This window comes from Notamacropus eugenii, chromosome 4 (genome assembly GCF_028372415.1).
Source record: "Notamacropus eugenii isolate mMacEug1 chromosome 4, mMacEug1.pri_v2, whole genome shotgun sequence".
NCBI lineage: Eukaryota > Metazoa > Chordata > Mammalia > Diprotodontia > Macropodidae > Notamacropus > Notamacropus eugenii.
This window is the reverse complement of record NC_092875.1, coordinates 445,767,087-445,792,826: the sequence shown is the minus strand read 5'-3', so window position 1 is coordinate 445,792,826 and position 25,740 is coordinate 445,767,087. Positions and strand designations below refer to the sequence as shown.

Here is a 25,740-nt window from a genome sequence, read left to right as displayed (position 1 = left end):
GTGATGTGTCTCAAAGGGTTCTTTAATTTATGTTTTTACTGCTTATGTATGTACATATTGTGTGTACACAAGCTTCAACACCAACCTTCTGCATTTTGCGATTCTTTCTCATTTTTCATTTATAAATTGTTGCCCACCCACATTACTGTATAATATGAAGCTATTCAATAATTTTTTACTGCTTGAATTCTACATTTCCTATAATTAGTATAATAATTCAGAATAGAGAATTGTTCATATTATTTACAATGTAGGATGTTATAGTTTCATGGTTCAAAGAGAGAACATAGCCTGTTATCTTAACATTTCTGATTTATAATTTTACGTAATTCACTAATGGGTAACAAAAGTTTGCTACGAGTATCACTAAAATGATTTTTCCTTTGAGTATTTCTTTGCTTGATATCACACTCTATTTTTAAAGAGAAAATTCAGCCTTTTGATATGAACCAATTATACTTAATTTCCCAAAATTTGGAGGTAATCAGAATTTTTAAAAAACTTATCTGGTCCAAAAAGATAAGAACTATTGTACAAGGTAAAAATGAAAAAAAATTTACACAAAGATGCACATTGTGACAGTGTAGTACAAAACTATAAATAATATATGTGAACATGGAAAACATGAGAAATTGAATACTAAAAGAAATGACATAATTAAAAACAAAAGAAAACCTATAAAAGAAAGCAGCTATTCACACAAGTATGTCAGCAACCATGCACATACCCGTAGAAGGTGCCTAAATACACCTACCTGCAGAGACACGAGGGCAGTCAGGCAACATGGATTCCACTGATGTATCTAATGGTTCTGAACTAGACACCCAATTACAACAGTTCTGCAAGGTAACAGAGACAATTTTCTGATGAACCAATGATTTAAAGCAAGAAAAAAATAGGATCGAAAGATAATTTTTTTTCTCAATAATCAACCATTAGAAATGTATTTCCTTATATTCCAAACAGTTTAAAACAATTTCCTTTACAAACAGTTGGCAATCATTTATCATGAATACAAAAGACTAGTCTAAACAACTCAGCCACCCCTGTGTTCATATTAAGGGGACCCATAATCAGTGAGTGACAATACAGTCTGCTGTTAGTGAAGGGGTGGCTATAAAGTCATAAACAATGATGAAAATGATGCTACATTTTCCCTTTTTGATCAGAATTACTTATCTGATCATGTGAACAGGAACAAATAAAATTCTGTTCTATTATTTTAACGTGGAGTCCAAGGAACAATTAAATTTCTCCTTACACTTAAGAAGTTGGCCTAACTGAATTTAACTTAACCCTATTCAGAAATCTTAATAGTTCAAAAGAAACACCATCTAGCATGCTGTGAAAATATTTGTTTTATGACACAAAGCCTGTCATTTTAAAGATTTACCTATAAAAGAATGGGATGATTTATAGCTCAAATAAATGAAATAAAAGAAAAATTCGACACGACTTCATTCCGCACAGTATAAATCTTTATCTAAAAGTCTAAGTCTTTTAAAAGCATGATCAGTTTCATATGGCTTTGTGTTTTAAATTTCTCAGAAAAAAAAAAACCCATGAATTTCCAGACAGATTTTAAGAAATCATCCCATCAATCATGTTTGGAAAAATGGTTGATTGCTATTCTAGTAAACAAGCATGTATTGTGCATTTTTAGATGCTTGCTGCTCTAGTTGTGCACCATGGAATCCGTTCTCACTGTGGAAAGATCCTTGACTGGTAGATCAAGTGTCTTATTGTATTTCCTTAATTCATTCTGTCTGGAAGAAGATGTCAGCTGTGTTGCAGTGAGGAGAGAATTTCAAAGGCCCCAGTCCCCACCAATAAAGCCGAGGGATGGCTTTTGAATAGATTTGTCAAGGCAACCCTACTGTTCTGGGACCAGGGAGAGCAGGAACAACATAAAGGAAGGGTTGCTGTATGAGATTAGAAAGTGAAGTTCACAAAGCATGGCAGATTTTTGTAAGAAACAGGAGATCAATGAAACTATTGAACTGTGTGAAAAAAAAACATGAAAACAAACACACCATCCAGTAATGTTCTTAAATGCTATTTCTCTCTTTTAAAATTTAAAATGGATGAAAAAACCCGAGTATTTTCATGTTTCACAAAAGCTTAACGGTTTAAAGTAGAAACTATTCTTTAATATGCACTCCTAATCTTAATTAACAGCTGAATGCAAAGTTACACAATGTAGGATTGTAGAAAATATAAAGAAGTAGGGTTTTCATAAGGTATTTTATTCATTTGAAATAAGCAAAATTAATATTGCTACTGATAGAGCCCCACATCACAGAATTCTAGATAATGCAGAAGATTAGCACACAATTAGCCAGCTTTTATATACAATGTGACACTTGCCTGTAAGAAATAAGTATTCTCCAAAGCAGTGTCAAGATATGTAAATGAATGATTTGTTTTATCATTCATCACAGTTCCTAATAAATTCAAAAATCATGACTTCTATAGATACTAAAAATAGGCCCCCAGTGATACAGGAGAGATAGCTTCAATGAAGAATGCCTTTTTTTTTTTTTTAAACAATTCAGTCTTTCAATGACAGCAATTAGCACTACAGACAGACAGGCAGCGATTAGGTATATATTTTAATTATTATTCATTCTACAAGTTCTCCTAAATCTGATGAAAGTTAGATATTACCCAGGTGATATCTCAGACTTAATAATTCTCACCTACACTTCACAAATGTAAAAATACTCCTTATAGGAGATCTCTAATACTAATGAATGTTAATATACTTCATTAATCATTTTTTTTCTGAAATGGAAGTAACTGTAATGAAATTTGCATAAGCCCAAATATTTAAGGCCAAGCTGTAGAGATCCAAATTATACAAATCCAAAATTTTAGCTTTTATCTTGCAATAAGTTTTAAGGCTTTGATTTCTCAGAGAACATGGAAATTCCCTGACAGTTTGTGGGGGCAACATTCTTTATGTTTTTAACTGTTAAGTCAGAGCTGTCAAACTATGTCCCAGGTAATGCTTTATTCCCATCAACTCTGGCCTATCAAACTGTTAAGGTTAAATCCAGAACTGGTGGTCCAGATAGAAGACTAGTCAAAAAAAAAAAAAAGGGTCTCGCTAATTGCAGAGGAAACCCAAATTTGCCTATTAAGAACAAATCACAGTAAATGAACTAATCAACTTAATACTTCTTCAATTTTTAAAATAGAAATAAATTACTACAAGAAATAACCCCACAGAACTATAATCCCAACTTAAAGAGAGAAATTCATAAAAAAAACTCAGGGTTTTTTGGTGTTACAAATTTCCCCTTAACTCATCAATCCCACATAAGAGATTTGAAGGCTGCAGTGATAGTATTGTTTTAAATTTCAAGTAACAAAAGAAATTCAACTTGTTCTTTTGAATAATAAACAAAAACAAATATAACTGAAGTAATCTTTAAAAATCTAATAAAACTCTACTTTGTAGGGCAGGGGAGAAAAGGGTTGGAAACAGGTCATTAACATTGGTCAAATTACTTTAAACATGGAGAGGGTTAAACTTTGAAGTTTCCTTCATAATTAAGTTAGCATACTAGAAGTAAAATCATGCTCTACTCATAAATGATATTCCCAAAGAAATAAGTACAGTGTATCTTGGAATCAGTACTGAGAAATAAATTTTAAGGCTGCAAGCACTGAAGGAGGCTAGGGGATTTAAAGACTCCATATTTATAGGCAATATGACTTTAAAAATTTCTAAGAGAAAAATATAGAAGTTTCCATTTGGTTACGGGATTTTGTTGTTGTCCAGTTGTTTCTGTCATGTGTGACTCTGTGACCCTATCGGTGTTTCTTGGCAAAGATATTGGAATGGTATGCTGTTTCCTTTAGTTCATTTTACAGATGAGGAACTGAGGCGAACAGGGTTTGGCAACTTGCCCAGGATCACACAACTACCAAGTATCTGAGGCTAGATTTGAACCCATAAAAATAAGTCTTTTTCATTCCAAGCCCAGTGCTCTATCCACTGCCTATGGTTAAAGGATATAAACAGGCAATTTACAGCACGTACTGAAAACACATATTGGAAACAAACACTTGAAAAACTGTTCAACCTCATCAAGGAAATTCAAATTAAAACAACTGTGAGGTTCCACTTCACGCCCATCAAATTGATAAAAATAACAAAAATGGACAAAACTCAATACTGGCAGGATTGTGGAGAAACAGGCACATTTGTAAACTGCTGGAAAAAGTTTAAACTGACAGAATCTGTTGAGAAAGCAGCTGGCAGTATGTAACAAGAATCATAAACACTTTCACATCATTTGACCCAATCGCCCATTATTGGGACGAGCTCCTAAGACATTTATCTTAAAGAATAAGGGTATTTATTGAAATCTAAATTGTAGATGCATGTATATGTAATATACATATTAAGGACATAATATACATACACACATATAGTCCCACAGATGTGCATATTTGGGTTACTTTTGGGTGTCCAACAATTGGTGAAGTGCTGAATATTATACATCAATGAAATAAAATTTTATATGCACTCAAAAGATTTGTGAGTTCATCATCAGGGAACTCCCTATGTGAGAAATCCTTCCCTCTTCATAGTAAATGAGTTGCCTAAGGCACACAGAGGTTAACTGATTTGTCCAGGGTCAGAGTTACAAACGATTAGAACTGGAATTTGAACTCATATCTTAAGGGTTCTCAGCACGGCACTTATGGCATCATCCCAAGCTGCATCTATGTGTTCTATAGAATTACAGTGATGAACTCTGAGGAACATAAAGAAATTGAGAAAGACATATGAAAGGAAGAAAGCAGAATCAGGACAACACAGATACAACTGAGACTATGCAGAGGAGAAAAAATGCATGCACAAATACAGAGGTAAATGAAAAAACAAAGAGAAAGGAGGCAGACAGAAAGGGAGTAACTAAGAAACGGTTAGGAATATTTTTATGTCTGAATTCATTTTTAAAATGTAAATAGTTGTAAATGTGTGCTTTAATTGGTTTTGTTGTTAAAAGTTAATTCCATATAACAAGCTACCAAAAGTTTGACTTATGTTGTTTTTTAAATCTCTTTTGGAAAAGTAAATGAAAACACTGAAGAAGAAAATGCTGTCATTAAGGTAAAAGGACAGAAAAAACATAAAATAAATTTAATACATGCCACACCCAAGCAACTACACTTGGAAAGTGGAGGTGCCAAGAGTCATGGTGGGTTACTCATATTCTCTAGACATAAGGGCCTTGGACATTTTTATTTTGTTGTGTGGGCTGAACAGGAGGAATAAGAGACTTGTAGAGTCAGCTATTTATTCAGAGCTCAGAACTTCCTCCATCAAAATGTAAGCAGTGACAAAAACCAATGAAAAGACCACCTGATACAGAGGAAGCAAGACAGGGAGAATAGAGGCTTGTTTTTCCTGACCTGGAACATGAGTATGGTGGGGTAGTAGCCAGTTTCTGTTTCCAAAGGATATGTAAAAAAGGACAACTGATAATTACTACAAATATGCCCTACCTATATAAGGAGAAGCCTCAGATATGGTTGCCTACAGGGCATTTTGGACATCCAGCAATATATAAGAGGTAGATTAAATCACCCTCCCTGTCTGCAGAGTCCAAAGCTGAGAATCATATGATATGAAGAAGGATTTATGGCTGAGGGCTGTATGGGGCCACTTCTATGACAGAGAAGGAAATTTTCCCACTTAGTCTAATCAATCCTGGAGATCAGGAGAACAAATATGTTTTTGCAGTTGCTGAAATGTTTTCTTTCCTTTCCCCAAGAAGGTGGTTTGTCAATAGCCTTCCAATTAGATTTAATGTCAGCTGGAGACAAGGCTCAGTTTGAAGTAACTTTGGAGAAGAAATAAGAACTTTTCCCCAAGATCTCAATATCATCAACTTCAAGAATAAAAAATACTTAAACTCCTAAAAGACAGATGCCCAAAAGAATTAAATAGGGAGTATCTGATCATTTTCTAGAAAAGGGAAGAATTGAAAAAAGTGGCACCATGTAATTCTAGCCAAATTTCAAAACAAAGTTCAGTAAAAGGATGAAGCAAAAATTAAGAGGAATTGGAATGTGCCTCATGCATGATGGAACTAGGAATAATTAATATTCATGATTTATAAACTATACTGTTAGAGCCCAGAAAAAGACTATTGTTTTCCATGGAAATCAGTGTAAGTATTATTTTGAGATGGAGAGCATAGATATAATTGAAGGGATATTTGCAAAATCTTCCACATACTGAACTAATTCCTGGGATGAATGCTTTGAGGGAAGTGTATGATGAAGTAACCGGAAGGATAAAACCCTACCATTTCTTCCCATTCTCATCTAATACCCATCATTCCACAGGAAAGAAAGTACCTTCTCCTTATTATATGTTGGGCCCATTCATTCTCATATGTAAGAAAGGTACCCATGACATGGCTTTAAGAAGTTAGAAAGGAGGTACAGAGAGTAGAATGGAAATATGGCATTGAGTAGAAAGCACACCAGTCTTGGAATTAGGGAAAATGGGTATGAATTGCTGGCTCCACTATTTATTTCCTGTGGGATTTAGGGCAAATCATCATCATGCAGAGCCTTAGTTTCCTCATCCATAAAACAAGGATTATAATATTTTTGCTAAAGACCTGGCAGGGTTGTTGTGAAGATCATGATACAAATGTATACAAAAAGGCCCTTGTGTTGATACAGTGCAACATAAAAATAAGCTGTGAGCATTATTAGGGGATATAATTCACCTTAACAAGCAGTTATTAATTGCTAATCATGTGCAAAGTATTTTGCCAGGTACTGGATATGCAAAGACAAAATTAAAACAGTCCCTCTCTCAAGATGCTTATACTCAATTACATAAGCAAGTAAGTAAACGCAAACACTGGAGCAGAAGACAGCATAACAGCCGGGGCGATCAGGAGAGGCTTCGCCTAGAAGACACTCACTAAGTGCAGTCTGTCTAACACGGCGCAGCAACTGAAATTAAGTCTTGAGAGAAGGCAAGATTCTAAAAGAGGTAAGGAAGGAATGAATTCCAGGCCTGGGGCATGAGGGAGTAGGAGACGGGCTATGACAGCAAAGGAATTAATACAGGAATGAAGGAAGGTAAAGCAGTTCTTAAGCACTCACTGTGTTGTTAGGTATGGAGGGCCATGTTGAGCTTTGGGAACGCAAATGTAAAATATCAGAAGCCTTGCCCTCAGGGAATTTGTGTTTGAGAGAACATACAAAGGTATTCCAAAAGTTTTAAACTTTAATAGCTTAAAACTGCACTAAGACTTTGGGGATAGCCTGTCTATGCTGTGCTGGGTAGAGAAGGATATCATAGTTGGGGAAGTCACAAAGATGGTGAGTGGAACAATAGGGCAGTCAACTGCCCATGCCCTTTCCAGAGGCCCAGATACTGTCCATTCGATGGCAATACTGAGAGCCGGAGTTGGAAGGCCCCTGACTTATCTGCCATCTTTTATCTTCTACGAGGGCTTCCTTGGATCCTGGATTCCCTTTTCCTCCCCCATGGCTACTGCCTCCCATTGACACTGAATAGATCTTGAATGTACAGAGTTGTCTGCAAGTTGTCTTCTCTATAACAACAAGAGCTCCTTGTGAGTAGGGGCCAAAGTTTTTACTTTCTGTGCGCCCCCAATGCTCATCAGCACAGTGCCTAGCCCATATTAAGCACTTAATACATGCTTATGGACAGTCTGAAGGGAGTAATGATGGGGAAGGGGGAGGAGATGATGATGCTACAGAGTCTAATGAAGGTCAGAGCCCAGTGACTTAGTTCCTCCCAGGCATGACCCCTGGAGATCTGGTCTGGAGTGGGAAATGACAGCAAAAGGAGCTGAGAAAGGACAGACTGGAGGAACACCTCAGAAAGCAGTGCCCCAGAATCCGGGGAGGTGAGAACAGCTAACAAGGGATGGCAAGTTAACGCTGTTAAAAGGTGCAGAGGATGGTTATAGAAATGAGCACTGGATTTGGCAGGTAAGAAATGAATTGTGAGGTGATGGGGATACAAAATCAAAGCTCAAAAGACCTTCCAATGACTCACACATGGAAGATATCTAATAAACGTTTGATGACCTGAAGTGAATTGAATTCTTCTTGGCCAGGGGAGCCAGCTTGTCTCCTCTTCTGGTTGCTTTTCCTTCGCCAACCTTCAAACTCTTCCCCATGGGTTCCAACTATTAGCACTTCCTATAGTTCCATATATATATAGTTATAAATTAATGTAATTATAAAACCACAATGGAAATAGGTTTTCAATATTCTCTTCCCTTACTTGGGAAGGATTTTGGACAGAGTAGAGTAAAAATGAAGGGCAAACTGATAATTTTCTTTTTCATGATCATCTGTGTGTTATTATGAAGAGCAGTGACTATTGCCCCTCAAAGAAAAGATTTTAAGATATCTCAAAGGGAAGAAAATGTAAAGAGAGTGAAAAACTGATGGATAGTATGACCAACAAAAAAGAGGCACAGAGGATAGAGAGCTAGCTTCAAAGCCAGGAGGGCCTGGGTTCAAGTCCTACTTGTGACACATCCTGCCTATGGGACGCTGGGCAAACACCTCTCAGTGGTCTAGGCAACTCTCCATAAGACTCTAAGTGCAGAAGAGGTGCTAATCTGCATTAGGAGAGGCAGTTTCCTCACCTGGAAGTTCCTTAAAGCAGTAAAATTACAGGTCCAGTTTCTGTCTTTTTCCATATTATTTTTAAAAAAATGTAATAACCAACAGTAATTATGTTATATATATATATGATATGTTATATTATATATAGACCCTTATACGTCCGCCTTCTCATCCCTATGCTAATGGTCTCTGCAGCAGTTGGCCAGCCCTTTGTAGACTATCATCTCCATAAGACCCTGTCTGTCAAATGGCCATTACAGGAAAGAGAAGGGTTAAATCTGGCAGGTCAAAATATACCTTTGAAGGTTCTCATGTCACCCACAAGGAGTGCTCCACATAACTGTCAAGATCTTACTAGATTTCTAATTTTATAGTTCAGTAATTATCAATATCAAACGAAACACAAAACAAGGCGGCATTTGCCAAGAGCATTTCGCACTGGTACAGAAAGGCTGCTGGTTTAACTGAGGCTCTCAACACTTCTTGCCTGGGCTATCACAGTGGGCACCAAATTGCTTTGTCCGCATCAAGTGTCTACATTCTCCAGATCTTTCCATATTTCCATAGCTCCAGAGGCTTCCTACTGCCCCCATACTAAAATGCAAACAAACTTCTCTGTTTTGTAGTTGAAGTCCTTTCCAATCTGGCTCCAGACTTCCATTCTGGCATTATTACACCTCATTTCCTTTCACATTTTAAGTTTTAGCCACACTGCCTTACTTGCTGCTTCCCATACAAAACAGTACAAAACAGTCTGTCTATGTCTCTGCAAAGGTTGTCTCTCATGCCAGGAGTTCACTCCCTTCTTACTTCTTCTCCCTTAGAATCTCTATCATCCATCAAAGGTCAAGTGCTACCTCTTACATGAAGCCTTTACTTATTTTTCCCCTCTGCCAGTTGCTAGTGGCCTCCTTCTCACTTACATATTATGGATTCACTTATCTAGGTATATATTATATTCCCCAACATAATGAAAGTTCCCTGAGGGCAAAGAACAATTTCATTTCTGTTTTGTGTATCCCTTTTGCCTAGTACAAAGAAGGTGATTAAGTAAATGCTTGCAAAATGGATGGATGAATTTGCTGTAGGAAATCCAAATAGAAATGTGACCCCCGAATGAGAGTGAGGTTCTCCAAATACCCTTATTTGCACATGATAATGGTACAGATCAGGAATATTACAGGGCCTTCTCAATGACATCCAAAGGCACTCTAAAGAAATCAAACTAGCAATCTTCAGAGGAAAAGTTAAGTGACTAATGAATGGATATTACTCAGATTATGACACAGAACTGAACGAGCAATCCCTTGAGTTAGTCAATCATGAGTCCAAGAGCTAAGTTCAGAGCTGCATTACTTTCAATGATCCCAATCTCTCAGAGAAATGTCGATCTTTTTGACATCCATATCCTTCTGGTGATGCTATATGGTTACAAATCAAGTAACACCACACTCTCAGTAACATAAAGGAATATGGGAAAACATATGGCAGGCGTCATCAGGCTGTATTGTATGACCAATGATACCCTGCCTCATGAAGTAGAAAAGACGTCATCTGGGACATGTATTGCCAGGGAAAAAGATGAATCAGTCATAGAGTAAGATCTGGAGATAAATGAACAGCCTGAGTTTCAAATGAGGTAACTTGTGTAAAGCACTGTGCACACCTTAAAACTACATAAATACTTGTATGATTACTTTTTTCATATAAAAAATCTTGACTACTGAAATATAAAAATCAAAAAAAAATTAAGATAAAATACCAAAAGAGGAAGAACCTAGATGAAAATCCTGTGGAATGAGATGGTATGGATGGATAATGGCCTGCACTAATATAGAGTGAAGCCATCTTAAGGAGATTTGAATATATGTTTTAATAACAATAATACATTATACTGGTGTAAAGCCTTATACATTTTGAAACGCTTCATATTTATCATCTCATTTGGTCCTGAGAAGCACCTTGGAAGAAAGGTAGACAAGAAACCAAGACTCAGAGAGAAGCAGGGATTTGCCTGGGATTATATTTTGTATCTCTCTTATCACCTATGTGATCATTTGATATTTATCGAAGATCATAGTGAGCTAGAGGCAAAATATGGTCTTATACAACCATAGCGTCTCCTGGATTATAAGTTCTTTCGAGGATGCAAAGATTCCCTAAAATGAGGAGAAAATACAAACCATGTCTTTCCTACTTTTATGCTATGGGAAGAAAGGTGAAAGGAAAAAAGGAAGGGACATATATAAGAATGGAGGTTGTTATAGATTAAAAAACAGTTATATCTGGGAAAATACAGTGGGAGCCCCGAATAAATATGGCAAATTCATTCATCAACTCTTTTGGTAACTCAAATGAAGGAATGCAGGGTAACATTCTGAAATGTGAATGGGACATGTGCTTGTCTCAAATAATAATCAAAGTATTCATCAAACTGCTTTTGATATAAGATTTGTCACTTGAAATGAGAAGTTTCAATAAAGTAAAAGGTAAAAACTGACCTTCCATGTTTGGGGAAAGTGAAAAGCTATTATGAATATGAGGTTTGATATTGTTTGTTATCAATGGGGGAGGAAGGGCATTAACTTCACTACTGAAACTATACCAGAAAATGTACAGTAAGAAAGGAGAAATGATACACACCCAAATAAAAATAAGAGGATCCTTTGAAAAAAAAATTCAGGGAACCACGTGTTATGCTAACTAGGAGAGTTTACAGATCTTCCCCACCCATTAATGGGCCTGGCTGGTTCTCAAGGTTTGTGATGCCCTCTGGCTCTAAAAGATGTGTAAGCGTTCTGATGTGTGATTGAGTTTTTGGAGGAAGGTTTGTATGCCAGATGAGACTCTGGGAAGCCACCAAGCAGCCCCTCAGTTTTGAAGATCCAGATGTTGGTGCTTCTCTCTCTGGTAACTAGGTGGTGCAGTGGATAGAGCACCAGTGCAGGAGTCAGGGGGACCTGAGTTCAAATCTCACCTCAGACACTTGACACTCACTAGCTGTGTGACCTTGGGCAAGTCACTTAACCCCAATCGCCTCATCCTGGGTCATCTCCAGTCATCCTGATGAATATCTCGTCACTGTATTCAGATGGCTCTGGAGGAAAAGTGAGGCTGGTGACCTGCACGGCCCTCCCTCACTCAAAACAAAGTCAAGTGCAAGTCATGTCATCATTGCTCTGATGGCATGGTCTTCTTCGGCAATGAAGGAAGAATACATAACTAGGTATGTTTCTAATGGTCAGACGGCTGGATCTTTCTGTTGATCTAGGATGTAAGTATTGCTTATATTGGGTAGCTAAAAGCACTGTCTGTTGATCTATATTTCTCTGTATTTTCTCTGAAGTTCAGGGTGCTGACTATTTCTCTTGAACTAAGTGAATGATATATGTGCTTGATTAAAGTGATTGTTGACTCCTCAAAAGCTGTCTTTCTTTTTAGAAAACAGATCAAAAAACCTGTGACAACAGGCCTTCCCCTGTGTATGCTGGAGTGCTTGCTTTTACACTAGGGAAAAATCAGTTAGGAATATAGTTACTCAATGGCAAAGAGACACAAAAAAACAATGCTGAAAAACAGCTGGATGTTAGAGTAAGGAGAAAATTATACAGGTTTGTAGTGTAGAAGGAAAGAAGAAAAAAATACACTAGCATAAATTTATTTGCTGAAGAGTAAGATTGAGTTTTCTAAAATAAAATAATAACAATAACACACAGTTTTGCCAACACTATGGAATTATATGGAAGATTCCTTTTAAGAACTGAAAGACAGATCTATTTGTTATCTCTTTGGTGCTTACAGCGCAACATCACAGGCATACCCCTCTACTGTATATTTGGCAGAGATCTGACTGAATCAAGTATCAGTTGCCTTATTATCAGAACATAAGCATACTGGAGGAAATCCAGGAATATCAAATGATTAAGAATGCAGATGATTTTGTGTAAAAATAGTTGAGGGTGCGAAAAGGGCATGCCAATTAGGTGTGATATCCAAAAAGGTAAATACAAATAAGGACAAGGTGTTTTTTTCAGTCAGATACCTGTTATAGTATAAAGGGAAATAATGGGATGAAAGATGAAAAACAAAAACAGGAGCATGTTCAATGAGTTCAAACTAGTTTTCAAGGTTCATTTACTTTCATTTACTTTTAAAAAAAGCTTTCTTAGCCAGAGGCTGGACCATGGCCAGTGTCTATGTTCTTCTAAGCTCTGGGGTCTGGCTTATACCCATTCCTGCTTATTACATCTTCTCCCTCTACTGGTAGTGGCCAGCCAATCCATTTAAGAGTGGCATATACTGACCTCCTTTTGAGTAAGAAACAGATGAGATAGAGCTTACATTAAGCCTCTTCTTTGCAATTAAATGGCACTGTTTAATAGCTGGTGCCAAAATTAAACAACAGGGGTTAAAAAAATCTAACAATGAGTCCCTCTTCAACCATACTTTGTGTTCTTTTTACATGCATAATTTTATAATTTTATAAAGGGAAGAAAAACAAATGGGCTTTTAAAAATTGCTTGTCCTTCAAAATAAGGTGTTCTGTGATTATTTCCATTATATCTGTGCTTTGCTGTTTCCTCTACAGCCTGAATGTTCTGTCCACAGTAATGGAGGCTGCAGGGAGGTTGGTAGGAGGCAGGGGCTCAAGATGGAAAGACTCACACCTACCCAATTCATCTCGGCACTTAAGAAAATTTAATCTCACCTCTCTCATCCATTCCCGAATAGTTTTGCCAGCTTCTTGATGCCACACATTGTGAACAGAGTCTGTCAACGCCACAGCAGTTACCTTATTTTTTACATCTGCTTCTCGTTGAATCATCTGTTTCCAAAAGGGAAAATAAAATATTGGCTGTAATTTCTTTTTTTTTAATTGAGTGCAGCCTGCTTCGTCAGAGATGATAATATTACATCAAAAAGGAAACACAAACTTCTTTCTTGTTTGGATCTTTTTTTTTTTACACAACTGAAAACATTCTACCCTTATCTAGAAATATGGAAAGACCTCAAATTTTCTTTTAAGTACAATACTATTTAAGTCTTCGAACGATGAAGCCCTATTATTTTCCATGTGGTTTGACAATTCAAGGATTAGAGGGATCATAGTGAAAAAAGGGAGGAATCCCTGAGGACATCTTTTACAAGTTTCTTAGATTTCCTATTTTTGTGCTTCAGGGAAGATGGTACCTGGGGTTCACTGTTAGCTACTTAAAGACTAACATCCACTAATTTTCAGTGGATTGTACATCAGAAAAGAAAGCAATCTTCCTTTGACTTGTCAGAGTTCTTTCGTTTTATATCCAATTTAACTACCTTGCTTTCACACTATGATCTTGTAATTCCTTGCAGACTCCGATATACACAAAAGTCTTTTGCTTCAGAGTCTATCAATATCATTTTGGTTTCTAATATATTACTTTATGTCAATAAACTATTATGCTTTAACTTCTTTCTAAAGAATGTTATTTCTATGCACAACAAATGATTTCTGAAAATAAAGAGTCGATTGGATTAAAGAATTCATCAGTGGCGGGCAAGATAAAGGGAGCAGAAAATAATAGTTTGGAATAAAAGGAATAGACAAAAGGGTTTAATCTACTAACACTACTGACCTTAATTTGAAATAGTGATTGAGAGTATGCTTAATGAGAAATTATAGTAAAATACAATAAGAAGCAGCCTTGAATTTCGTCGTCATGTCTTTACTGGTACTTTGTATCAAATATCTTTTACTTTCCAAATTTTTCTCATATTAATGGAAATGAATAATTTTCCTGAATAAATTTGGTGATCACTTGTTAACAATTTCTATAAACAATTTCTAGAAAATGCAATACTGCACTTAAAAAAAATGAAAGAATATGAACTGCCTTTCATTATCTGATAGATTATAGGAGACCACACTTTAGATACCAAAATAATATTTGTTGACATCCTGAATAAAAATATCTACTTTTTGATTTTCTATAAAGTCTACATATGCACATCTTCTCTCATTGAGCACTACTTAATGTTAATTCAATTCACTGTTAATGCTGCCTCAGCAGTATTTCCACATGTGAAATTTCAGTCTCATGTTTTCTGCTTCTATAATGTCAAAAATTTAAAATCAATGTTGGTTATCAACACAGTACTATAACTGTAAAAAAATTTACTGCAACACCAATATTATTTTTAAAGGCATAGACTACTACTGTGATTTAATACTTCAGATTAATTATTAAATTGAATATTAGCTTATTCTTTATTTAAAAAAAATTTATTGAATCACAATGACGTTCAGAACATGAAAAATGAATTCAATACTATATAATAAAACATTCTGGCAATGGGGAATCTAAATCTAACTCATGAAGTACTTTCTCATTTTACATAATTTTTACTTTCTAACTAATGGTCCTTCAACATACATAAAAGTAATCAGTTCTGTTACAGGATAACAACATGTGATTTTGCTGCTCTAAAAACATTCTGAAATTTTTGAATATGAGATCTGATAGCCTTTGTTGTTAATAACATATGTATCTGTATTATAGTGATAGCCGAGGTGAGTTGAATAAAAGTTGGGGGAGAGAGGGAAGTTCCACCAATTTAATAATATGAAACAGAAAAATCATCTGTACATTACAGTTGTCTAATATGAAAGGTGCCTGAGTAGGGCAATGGTACAGAAACTGAATACTATCTAATTCTGCAAAATTGAAAAAAAAAACTATTTTGTTCTGGGCACTATCACTGATAGAAAAACTCCAGTCTACCTCTCTGGTTCCTTTAATACCAAGACATTTTCCATCATAGAATTATCTGATCTCATGCTACATTAAACTCCATGTAACTGTAACCATTTGGGATCTACCTGGCCATTTTCTTGAGTAGATGGATCAACATGTGCATGCAGAAAATCCTTTACTGTGGAATATAACATATTTGGTTGCCAGGGATTAGATAAATATAAACAGTTCAGCTTTACAGTCTTTTAGTCCTTCTGCCCCGGCTTTGCTTTTTATGTACTACTAGAGGCCAGGACAACTTATGGCTACCCATTCTATTCAGAGTTATCTGTTTCACTTGCCACTGTGAAAAGCATCTCGCAGTCATACTCTCCAGGACCACTCGTCTCTTCCATTGCATACTTGTGAATCATGCTGAAGGAAGGGGGCACTGAGAGCAAGGGGAGGGTCCTGGGATGACAAAATTTGGATGGAACTAGAAAGCAAAGATAGAAATGAGCATAAGGGTAGCAAACATGAGCTTAAGAGGGAGTCAGGTTAGAGAATAGAGTGAGTAAAAATAGTCAATCAAGAAAATAACTTCAGGAAATTCAGAAATATGAATGAGGGAAGCCTTGCTCTCTGTAAATGATGGCAGATTTTTCTAAATGCTCTGCTTCTGAATTAACTAGGGAATTTTCTAGTGAGAGGTCCTCTTTAACTATTATATTCTAATGAATTAAATGTTTAATAAATTCAAGTTTTTAGCCAATGTTTTTCAAAGAAACAAGTTACATTTTTTATGAACATGATTTTATGACAATTGAGAGGCAATGGGTATAGTAGATGGAGTGTTAGATTTGGAATCAGAAAGAGCTGAGTTAAAATTATACCTCTGATGCTTTGTGCCCACAAGAAAGTAACTTAACCACTAAGCCTTTGGGAATGCCCTTAGGCTATATGATATGAGATCTGAGTTGAAAGGAAGTATCATACTGATAACTCACATACAGAAAAAAAAAATCATAGTTCATTGATGTATTGACATTTAGGAATATTATTAATGGATTAAAATTTGTGACACCCTAGAGATAATTCTTATCAAAATCCAATGTCATCATAAAAATAGGTAATAAATACTTCATAATTTTTGTCATAATCATGACATAGGTTATACAAAAGCATCTGCTCATTCTGGGTATTTTTTTTAAAATTATAATTCATTTGTACTAGAAAAAAAGTACAAGAATTGAAATGACTCAGTAGAAAATGACCAGAAAAGAGCAGTGATCTCATGAAATCCCAATACCTCAAAACAAGACAGGATAGAACTTGACATAAGAAAACTTTAATTTAATTCAATAAATATTTATTAATAAGTATTTGCTGTATACACAAGATAATCTGTTAGGTATTAGGCAATAACTAGCATTCTCTGATTTCCTATGGCAGTGATGCATTTTACTAATATCATTAAAATAAATGAATATTCAAAAATTAGATAAATAATATACAGGACCCCTTGACTGCATTATTTAGCTTCTTTTCCTTCCTGAACTAACTTTATTAAAGATTTTGACATTAAAGTCTTGGTTTGGACAGAAAGCCCAAGGAAGACTGAGTTTCTAATTTGAGGAAAAAAAAAAGCTGAAACACTGATCTCTTTAAGTTAATCACTGGGTATTTTTCATCTTTTATTTTTGGTTCCTCTTATTAATTCTATCCAATTACTAACAGTCTTTTCAACTTAGTCTGAACATTTTTAATTTAATGTTTTTTATTCACCTTCCTGTAAGATCTATTGCTAAGGTTGAAGAGGTAGTAAATTCTAGGACAAATTTGAAAATATATTCCAAATTAAATCAACATATACTGTTGACTTCAATATAAAGGTAGAGTGAGGGAAAGAGGGCAAAAAAATATGACTCAAGAATTAAGGAATTAATGAAACTAAAGCTTATAGATTATACATATACCTCATTCATTTTGTCTTTATTCAGTAAATATTTTTATTAAGTGACTTTATATTTAGGCATCTTGCTAGATAAAAAGACAAGACAAAAAATTATCCCTGACCTTAAGAAGCTGACATATTCTGTCCTTTCCCCCCAAAATCCATACCCTTAGGGATTAGAGTGGGGAAATGGGTACAATAGGTAAATAGGTAAACACAATATAATTTGTGGAGAGATAATTCATTCACAGTATTTACTATCAACACCTATTATGTTCCAGGCACCCAACTATGTTACATGCTGGGTACACAAAAATAAGGCAAAAAATAGTCCTTGACTTTAAGAAACAAATATTTTACAGGGGACACAATGTTACAAATAGATAACTAAATGCAGTATAATCTGAGAAGGGAGAGAGAGCAGAAAGGTTTTCCGCAGGAGGTGGTATCTGACTTGGACCTTGAGGGACACTAAGGAGTCCAAGGGCAGAGGTGATGAGAAAGAGGGAATGTTCTAGGAATGTGGAACCCTTCTGCATTAACGCAAATAGGTAGGAAGAAGGATACTGAATGTGAAGGACAGCAAGTAGGCGAGTTTGGCTGAAATGGGATGTGGACCAAGACTAGAAAGGCAGGGTATGGCCAGACTGTGAGGACCTCGAGTACCAAGCTGAGGAGCACACACAGGAGCCAACAACACTCTTAAAAAAAGCATGATGTTGGACTTATGGTTATGGAATGGAAAGGGGAGAGATTAGAACTAGAGACCCATCAGGAGACTACGGAAACAGACAAAGAAAGAGGTAAGGAGTGATGAGGGATTAAACTAGGCTGACACCTATGTGAGTGGAGAGAAAGACACATGAGAGGCTTTGCAGAGGTAGAATCAAAAGACCTGGGTAGAGAGAATGAGAGAGAGACAATGGTGATTCTGAAGCTGCATCCCTAGGTGAGTATACTCATATTGTATGCTATTCACCACACACACACACACACACAGTCCCAAAAATCTCAGTGCTGTTTTAAGCTTTTATATTATTTTAAACTTAATAGTTTAAAATAATATTGAGATTTTTTGGACATTCTACATTTTCATCCATGTTGAGATTATGAATGCTTTCTTCAAGAGAGATAGAAGGTGGTTGATATGATGAGTGATAAAGTAACATCAGAAAAAATGAAATTGTCTCCAATGGGATTAGAAATAGTGAGTTATGATGTGGGAGTTACTTCCAAATCTGTCTGACAACTGACTTAAGAATCTAGACCAGAAGGTGAAAGGCTGAAGACTTTATATTTCATCCAGAAGGTAATAAGCAGGGGCCACTGTAATTTATTGAGGAGGACATGACCTCGTCAGACCTGAACCCAAAAGGAAAAGACTTTGGCACTTGAGCGTAGGAATGACAAGACAGGGCTCAAGGAAAACAATGAGAAGGTAACTGTAGTGATTCAGGTGAGAGGTGATTCCCTGACTTCCTTCAAGTCCCAGCTAAAATACCATCCACTACAAGAAGCCTTTTTGATTCTTCTTAATGCTTGTGCTTTTCTACTATTAATTATTGCCAATTTATCCTGTACATAGTTATTTTTGTGTTCTGTCTTCCACTAAATTGTACACTCTTTGAGGGTAGGAACTATCTTTTCTTTAGAAAAATATTTATTCAAGTTTTAGATTTCAACATTTGGTTCCATAAGCTTTTGAGTTTTAAATTTTCTCCCCTAATGCAATCTGATATAGGCTCTACATATAGATTCATATGAAGCATAATTTCACATTAATTATATTGTGAAGAAGAATTATAACTAATTGAATGAACCATGAGAAAGAAAAAACAAAACAAAATAAAAAAGAAAGAGAGCAAATAATACTCTTCAATCTATATTCAGACTCTAAAATTCTTTGTCTGGATGTGGATAGCATTTTCCATCATGAGACTTTTGGAGTTGTCTTAGAACTTCGCACTGCTGAGAAGAGTCAAATCTCTCAAAGTTAGTTACTGCACAATGTGGCTGTAACTGTGTACAATGTTCTCCTGGTTCTTCTCACTTCACTCAGCATCAGTTCATATAAATCTTTCCAGGTTTTTTCTAAAATTCAGTTGCCCATCATTTCTTTTTTTTTTTTTAAATATATGATTTATTTCTTTTTCAGTTCTTAACATTCACTTCCACAAGAATTTGAATACAAAATTTTCTCTCCATCTCTACCCACCCCAGAACAGCATGCACCCCAAAAACTCCTTCCTTCAGTCTGTCCTCCTTTCTATTACCCACCCTTCTTCCATCCTCCTTCCTCTCTATTTTCCTGTAGGGCAAAATAGATTTATATACTCCCATTGTCTGTACAGCTTAATTTCCAGTTGCACGCTAGAACAATTTTTAACATTCATTCTTAAAGCTTTGAGTTTCATATTCTCTCCTGCCCTACCCACCCACCTCACCGAGAAAACAAGCAATTCAATATAGGCCATACCTGTGTAACAATGAAAAGCACTTCCATAATATTTATGTTGTAAAACACTAACCACATTTTCCTCTGTCCTATCCTGCCTTTCATTTACTCCATCCTCTCCCCTGACCTGACTTCCCCCAATAGTGATTGCTTCTGATTATCCTTTCCCCCAATTTGCTCTCCCTTCTATTATCTTCCCTCTTTTATCCCCTTCTCCCTTTCTCTTACTCCTAGTACATTCCATTCAACAGTAAATTTTATTTTTTTAGGCATTCTCCCTTCCTATTCATCTCACTATGTGCCCTCTATCTATGTGTGTATATATACACACACACACACATACACACATATGTATGTATACACACATACACATATGTACATATACATATCTACACATATATAATATACACATATATACATACCCATACACACCTACATATATATGTATATTCCTTCTAGCTACCCTAACACTGAAAAACATCTCATGAGTTACAAATAACATCTTTCCATGTAGGAATGTAAATAGTTTAACTTTAATGAGTTCCTTAAGGCTCCCCTTTCCTGTTTACTTTTTCATATTTCTCTTGATTCTTGTATTTGAAAGTCAAATTTTCTATTCATCTCTGGTTTTTTCAACAAGAGTGCTTGGAAGTTCCCTATTTCACTGAAATTCCATTTTTCCCCTGAAGTATTATACTCAGTTTTGCTGGGTAGGTGATTCTTGGTTTTAATTCTATCTCCTTTGACCTCTGCAATATCATATTCCAAGCCCTTTGATCCATTAGCGTAGAAGCTGCTAAATCCTGTGTTATCCTGATTGTATTTCTACAATACTTGAATTGTTTCTTTCTAGCTGCTTGTAATATTTTCTCCTTGACCTGGGAACTCTGGAATTTGGCTACAATATTCCTAGGAGTTTTCCTTCTGGGGTCTCTTTCAGGAGGTGTTTGGTGAATTCATTACATTTCTATTTTACCCTCTGGTTCTAGAATATCAGGGCAGTTTTCCTATCTAGGCTCTTTTTTTGATCATGGTTTTCAGGTAGACTAACAATTTTAAAATTGTTTCTCCTGGATCTATTTTCCAGGTCAGTTGTTTTTCCAGTGAGATACTTCACACTGCCTCCTATTTTTTCATTCTTTTGGTTTTCTTTTATAACTTCTTGGTTTTTCATAAAGTCATTAGCTTCCATCTGCTCTATTCTAATTTTTAAAGAACTATTTTCTTCAGTGAGCTTTTGAACCTTCTTTTCCATTTGACTAATTCTGTTTTTTAAAGCATTCTTCTCCTCATTGGCTTTTTGGATTAGTCTGCTTTTAAAGGTATTATTTTCTTCAGCATTTTTTTGGGTCTCCTTTAGTAAGCTGTTGACTCGCTTTTCATGATTTTCTTGCATCACTATCAAAGATGGTTTCAATATGTATATAGATTATTCTCATAAAGATTTCATAGAGATATAAAAACAGACATATAGGTAAATGATTACTCATGTTTTCTTGATTGCCTTTTGAGTGACAATAATGTCACAATGTCTGACATCATCTCCAAGTTTTTAATATCCTTTTTTTACATACTTTGAAAATTGATCTCTTCTTGCCTTTAAAACTACATTGCCTCCAAACATTGTTAATTTGTTAATACTTGGTTTGGTCTGCTTCCTCTTCCATCTTTGTTTTCCTTAGTATTTTTCCTATTTTCTTAGGTAGCATATCATGGTCCAGATGCAGCAGGTCCTCTTTCACTGATGGAAATATTATAGATTTCTTCTCCCCACTTTTCATTTATTGGTTATCATTCCAAATTCATCTTTAAATGCTTTTAAAATTATTTAATTTAATTGTATCTCACAGAAACCCTTCTGTAAGCTTGTTCTCTTCCCCTCTCCCAGTGCTTTTTTGCTGTTTCATGAAGCTGCTCTGCTCATGAGGGCATGTAGCACCAACATGATAATCACCACACCTATGGTGCCGTGAATATTCTGGCACAATTCTGCATCATGAAATACAACTGACTCTCCACATGGAAGACAGAACCAAAACATTTATTCAGACCCCAGAAAGCCAAATCTCAAACCCAGAAAGCCAAATCCATCATAGTAACAAAGAAATCTATACACAATAACAATGCAGAGGGCAGTACCAGCCCCAAGCCTTCCCTCTGTCAAGGTTCCCACAAACCAGCTCCCTTAACAAATCACAAATAAGCTCTCTCACTCATGCTAGCCAGCTGCCTGCTTTTCTCTCCCTCAGTTCTGACTGCTCTCTAACTTCTTCTCAGCTCTGCTCTAGCTTCCCCTTGTCCTGTACCATCCATCCTGCTCCACCCATTCAGCAAACTTCTCCCACCACAGGCTCTATGTGACTCAGACTCATGTGACTCAGGTAGGTCACATGGGCCTATTAATGAATGGGAAATATCTTCCCATTTAAATTGCAAGTCCCACAGGATAAAAAGGACTTGATAGGTTATAATATGTACTGTTGGAGGAATTAGATGTGACCATATTTCCATTAAAACATTGAAACATCTAGTTTGCCAGTGATGAATATAAATTACACAGAGTAAATTCTTTATAAAATTTGTTCTGTATACATATAGTTTATCCAAAAGGTCTGAATTTTTAAATTTAAGAAAAATACAATGCTCTCTATTTGTCTATTTTCCATTTATGACTCTAGAGAGGGCAACATTTTGAAAACTAAACAATTGTGACATTATGGATTAGGAACTTATCACAGTGTGTGACTAGAAAAGTAAAATAAAGGCTAGGAGACATGGAAATTATTGCTTTAGAAATGGGAAGACCTTGCTTTTCCTTTTCATGCTTATTGGAAAGACAGCTACTATATAGGTCTGGTCAGGAGTTTACTGAAATCTTTTCCAATTTTTTTTGTGGTCAACTTTAATTTGCGCAATGACCCCACTCCCATGATCACACTCACCACTCAGTGCACCATAAATAACTTTCTCAGTTAGCATTATGATCAGAGTACTGAGTCAAATTCAAGTACTTTTCCTTGTTGCTAGATTCTATCTCCTCTTAGCAAACTGAAAAATAAGGAACCATTAATCAATCAATCAGCATTTATTAAGTACCTACTATATATCAGGCACTGTGCCAAGTACTGGGGATACAAAAAAGAGGCAAAAACATCTCCCTGCTCCCAAGGAACTTACAATTGAATGGGGGTAGCAATATTCAGACAAATATAGATGAAGCAAATTATATATAGGATAAATAGGAAATAATTAACAGAAGAAAGGAAAGGAATTAGAATTAAAAGGGGTTAGGGAAGCCTTCCAGTAAAAGATGATGTTTTAGTTAGGACTTAAAGGAAGCAGAAGTCAGTAGGCAGAGCAGAGGAGGAATAGTGTTCCAGGCAAGGAGGACAGTCAGAGAAAATGCCTGGAACTGAGATATGAGTATCGTGTTCATGGAACAGCTAAGAGACCAAAAGTAAATGGGAGGGAATACAGTATGAGAAGACTGCAAAGGTAGGAAGGGGGCTAGGTTCTAACGGATTGTGAAAGCCATTTTGTATTCGATCGTCAAGGCAAAAGGGAGTCACCAGAACTGAACTGCCCTTTCCTTTCTGTCTCAGCTTCTTAGAATGTTACATATCAAGGAAGGAATGCAGTCCTGAAATGATGGTATCTATCTCTGAGGATCTGTGTGTGTGGACTTGAGCACTCATGTCCATGGTTGTGGGATATAGGTCATCTCTAAACCTTCAGACAAAAGAGAAAGGTGACACCCCACTTTGTCACCTCACTTATGTAGTTCCAACTGGTTTTTCTTACGTTCAGCATCCTAGGAGACACAATGGAAAGTCTATGTGTACCTGTGTACATGTGTGTGTGCATACGTATGTATGTGCAAGTACAAGAAGGGCAGGTAGGTACACTAGTGGGAAAGTAGGACACTTCTAATCTTTACCTCTTTTGGGCCTATCTATTATTCACAGGTGTTACATCAAGATTCCTCTGGTATCTATCCCCTATCATACACCATGTGTGCTTCTACTTTTATGCTTTGTTCACTTTCCTCAGTCTTCCTTTTGGTTGGATACATACATGCTCATGCTTTCAAGGGAAACTCAAATGCTCCTTCCTCCATTAAATCTTTCCTAAATCTTCCAGTCAACAACAACCTTTTCCTCCAGGTCTCATACAATATTTGTTGTGCAATTCTCGAATGTATTTTATTTTTTAATATTGTTCATTATGACTGGTTGTGTTTGTGCCTCTTACTGAAGTTCTGAATATTCCTGCAAGATACAAATACCAGTTTTGATACCAATCACTCTGCTTCTTAAAACTTTCTATTTTTATTCTAAATTATGAGAATATCCTCTCAGAAACTTTAATGTTTTTTGCATAGATAACTCAGATTTTTATATGGTATCTCACAATTTACAAATCTAAATAATTACACATAAAAGGAGAGAAGTGATTATGGCTTTCCTTCCTTTTAACTCTAAACCTAAATTTAAAAAATATCAACTCACTCTCTCAACCTAGGCACAAGTGTGAAACCTTCCAACAACAACAACAAAAAAAGAAAAGCATACGATACATTATAAGCATGTTTTGGGGGAAAATGTTTTGTAGGCTTTCAAAAAGAAAAAAAAAGTATTTCCTCTTCTTTAAACACCTCCATGTGTTGCACATGCACACAGTGAGAGTTAAATTATGTGAACCAGTTGTACAGGAAAGCAGTAATCTAAAAGGACAAAATCAAAGAGCCCTTGTTTCCTAGTTCCTTAACACCTTCATATGAGAATTTGAAACTACTGTACACATATAAATCTGATGACCATTATCAGTGTAGAAAAATAAATCATCACTATAGATAATAGAACTCTAGATGGTTTTGTATAAATATATTAGCCCTCTAGAGCTCCTCAAATTAAGATTTCAGTTTTAAAGATCTTAAAAGACTTTTTACAAGTTTTAAAGTTTGCATGCTAAAGATGTTGCTTTTAAAATATTTTAGTTATGCAGAATATAATTACATCTGTTAATTTGTTAGGTATGCATAGAGCTCCTACTTTACTGCAGTCTTTATGTTGCTTAATAAGCTCTAAGACTTAATAAGCTCAAAAACTACTAACACCAATCTGTATTTTTGATGCACATAAATTCCCTAGGGTACAGCATACTGGTCTGTGCTGGCTGATCTATCAGGGTTCAAAGCATGTCTTATTCCAAAATGAGTCTAGATTTTGGAAAGATTTTGAAATTTTTAGTTGGTTAAATTTAGGGCATTAAAATGAGCATAATAGGTTCTGCTTCATAATGATAAACTGGAATTGTGTGTACTGTAAACACTGCAATGATGCATATTTACATGCCAGTATGTGACCACTGGAATCATTACTGCGCTGACAGAGCAGAAGAAATCATTAGTAAGCCTTCACTTACTCAATTAACCAATCTGGAAAAGACAGGCTCAACTTCAACAGCAGATTCTCCTATTATCATGCATCATCAGTCTCCTGTGAACCAGTCGATCAACAAGCATTTATTAAGTACCTACTACGTGCGAGGTACTGAGGAGATGAAAGCAAAAGTAAAACAGTCGCAGAAACGAGGAGTTTAAAATCACAGTCTAGAAGGAGGAAACAACATGAATGTGGAGAAGTACACTGCAATACCAATAATAACAGCGAGCATTCAAGTAGTGCCTACTACGTGCCAGGGAGCATTGGAGGCAATGCACAAACAGTGGGGGTAGGGAAGGTCACAAAAGGACTCAGTTTCAGGCAAGAATCTGAGATGTACCTTTAAAGAAAACAAGGAATTCTAAAGGGGTTGGGCCAAGAGGTAGTGCATTCCAGTCACAGAAGGTAGTTAGTACAAAGGCTCAGAGATGGAAGGCAGGCTATCAGGTGTGAGGAACTGTAATAAGACCAGCTTAGCTGGACCTTAGTTTGTGTGAAACGACAGCATGTGCAACAAGGTTG

The 25,740-nt window shown here is 36.0% G+C and overlaps 1 protein-coding gene across 30 annotated transcripts in view; it reads right to left on the bottom strand.

Moving 5' to 3' along the window:
• The window catches only part of ARB2A (ARB2 cotranscriptional regulator A), a 478,053-nt gene that overhangs the window by 143,528 nt on the left and 308,785 nt on the right, over positions 1 to 25,740 (bottom strand). For 28 of the 30 annotated variants that reach the window (XM_072606132.1, XM_072606145.1, XM_072606150.1 and 25 more), the window contains 2 exons: positions 13,361 to 13,477; positions 755 to 839 (listed from right to left, as the gene is read on the bottom strand). In XM_072606132.1, coding sequence (XP_072462233.1) covers positions 755 to 839; positions 13,361 to 13,477 — 202 coding nt within the window. The remainder of the gene's footprint in view (positions 1 to 754; positions 840 to 13,360; positions 13,478 to 25,740) is intronic. The other 2 variants (XM_072606140.1, XM_072606138.1) reach the window with 2 other exon arrangements.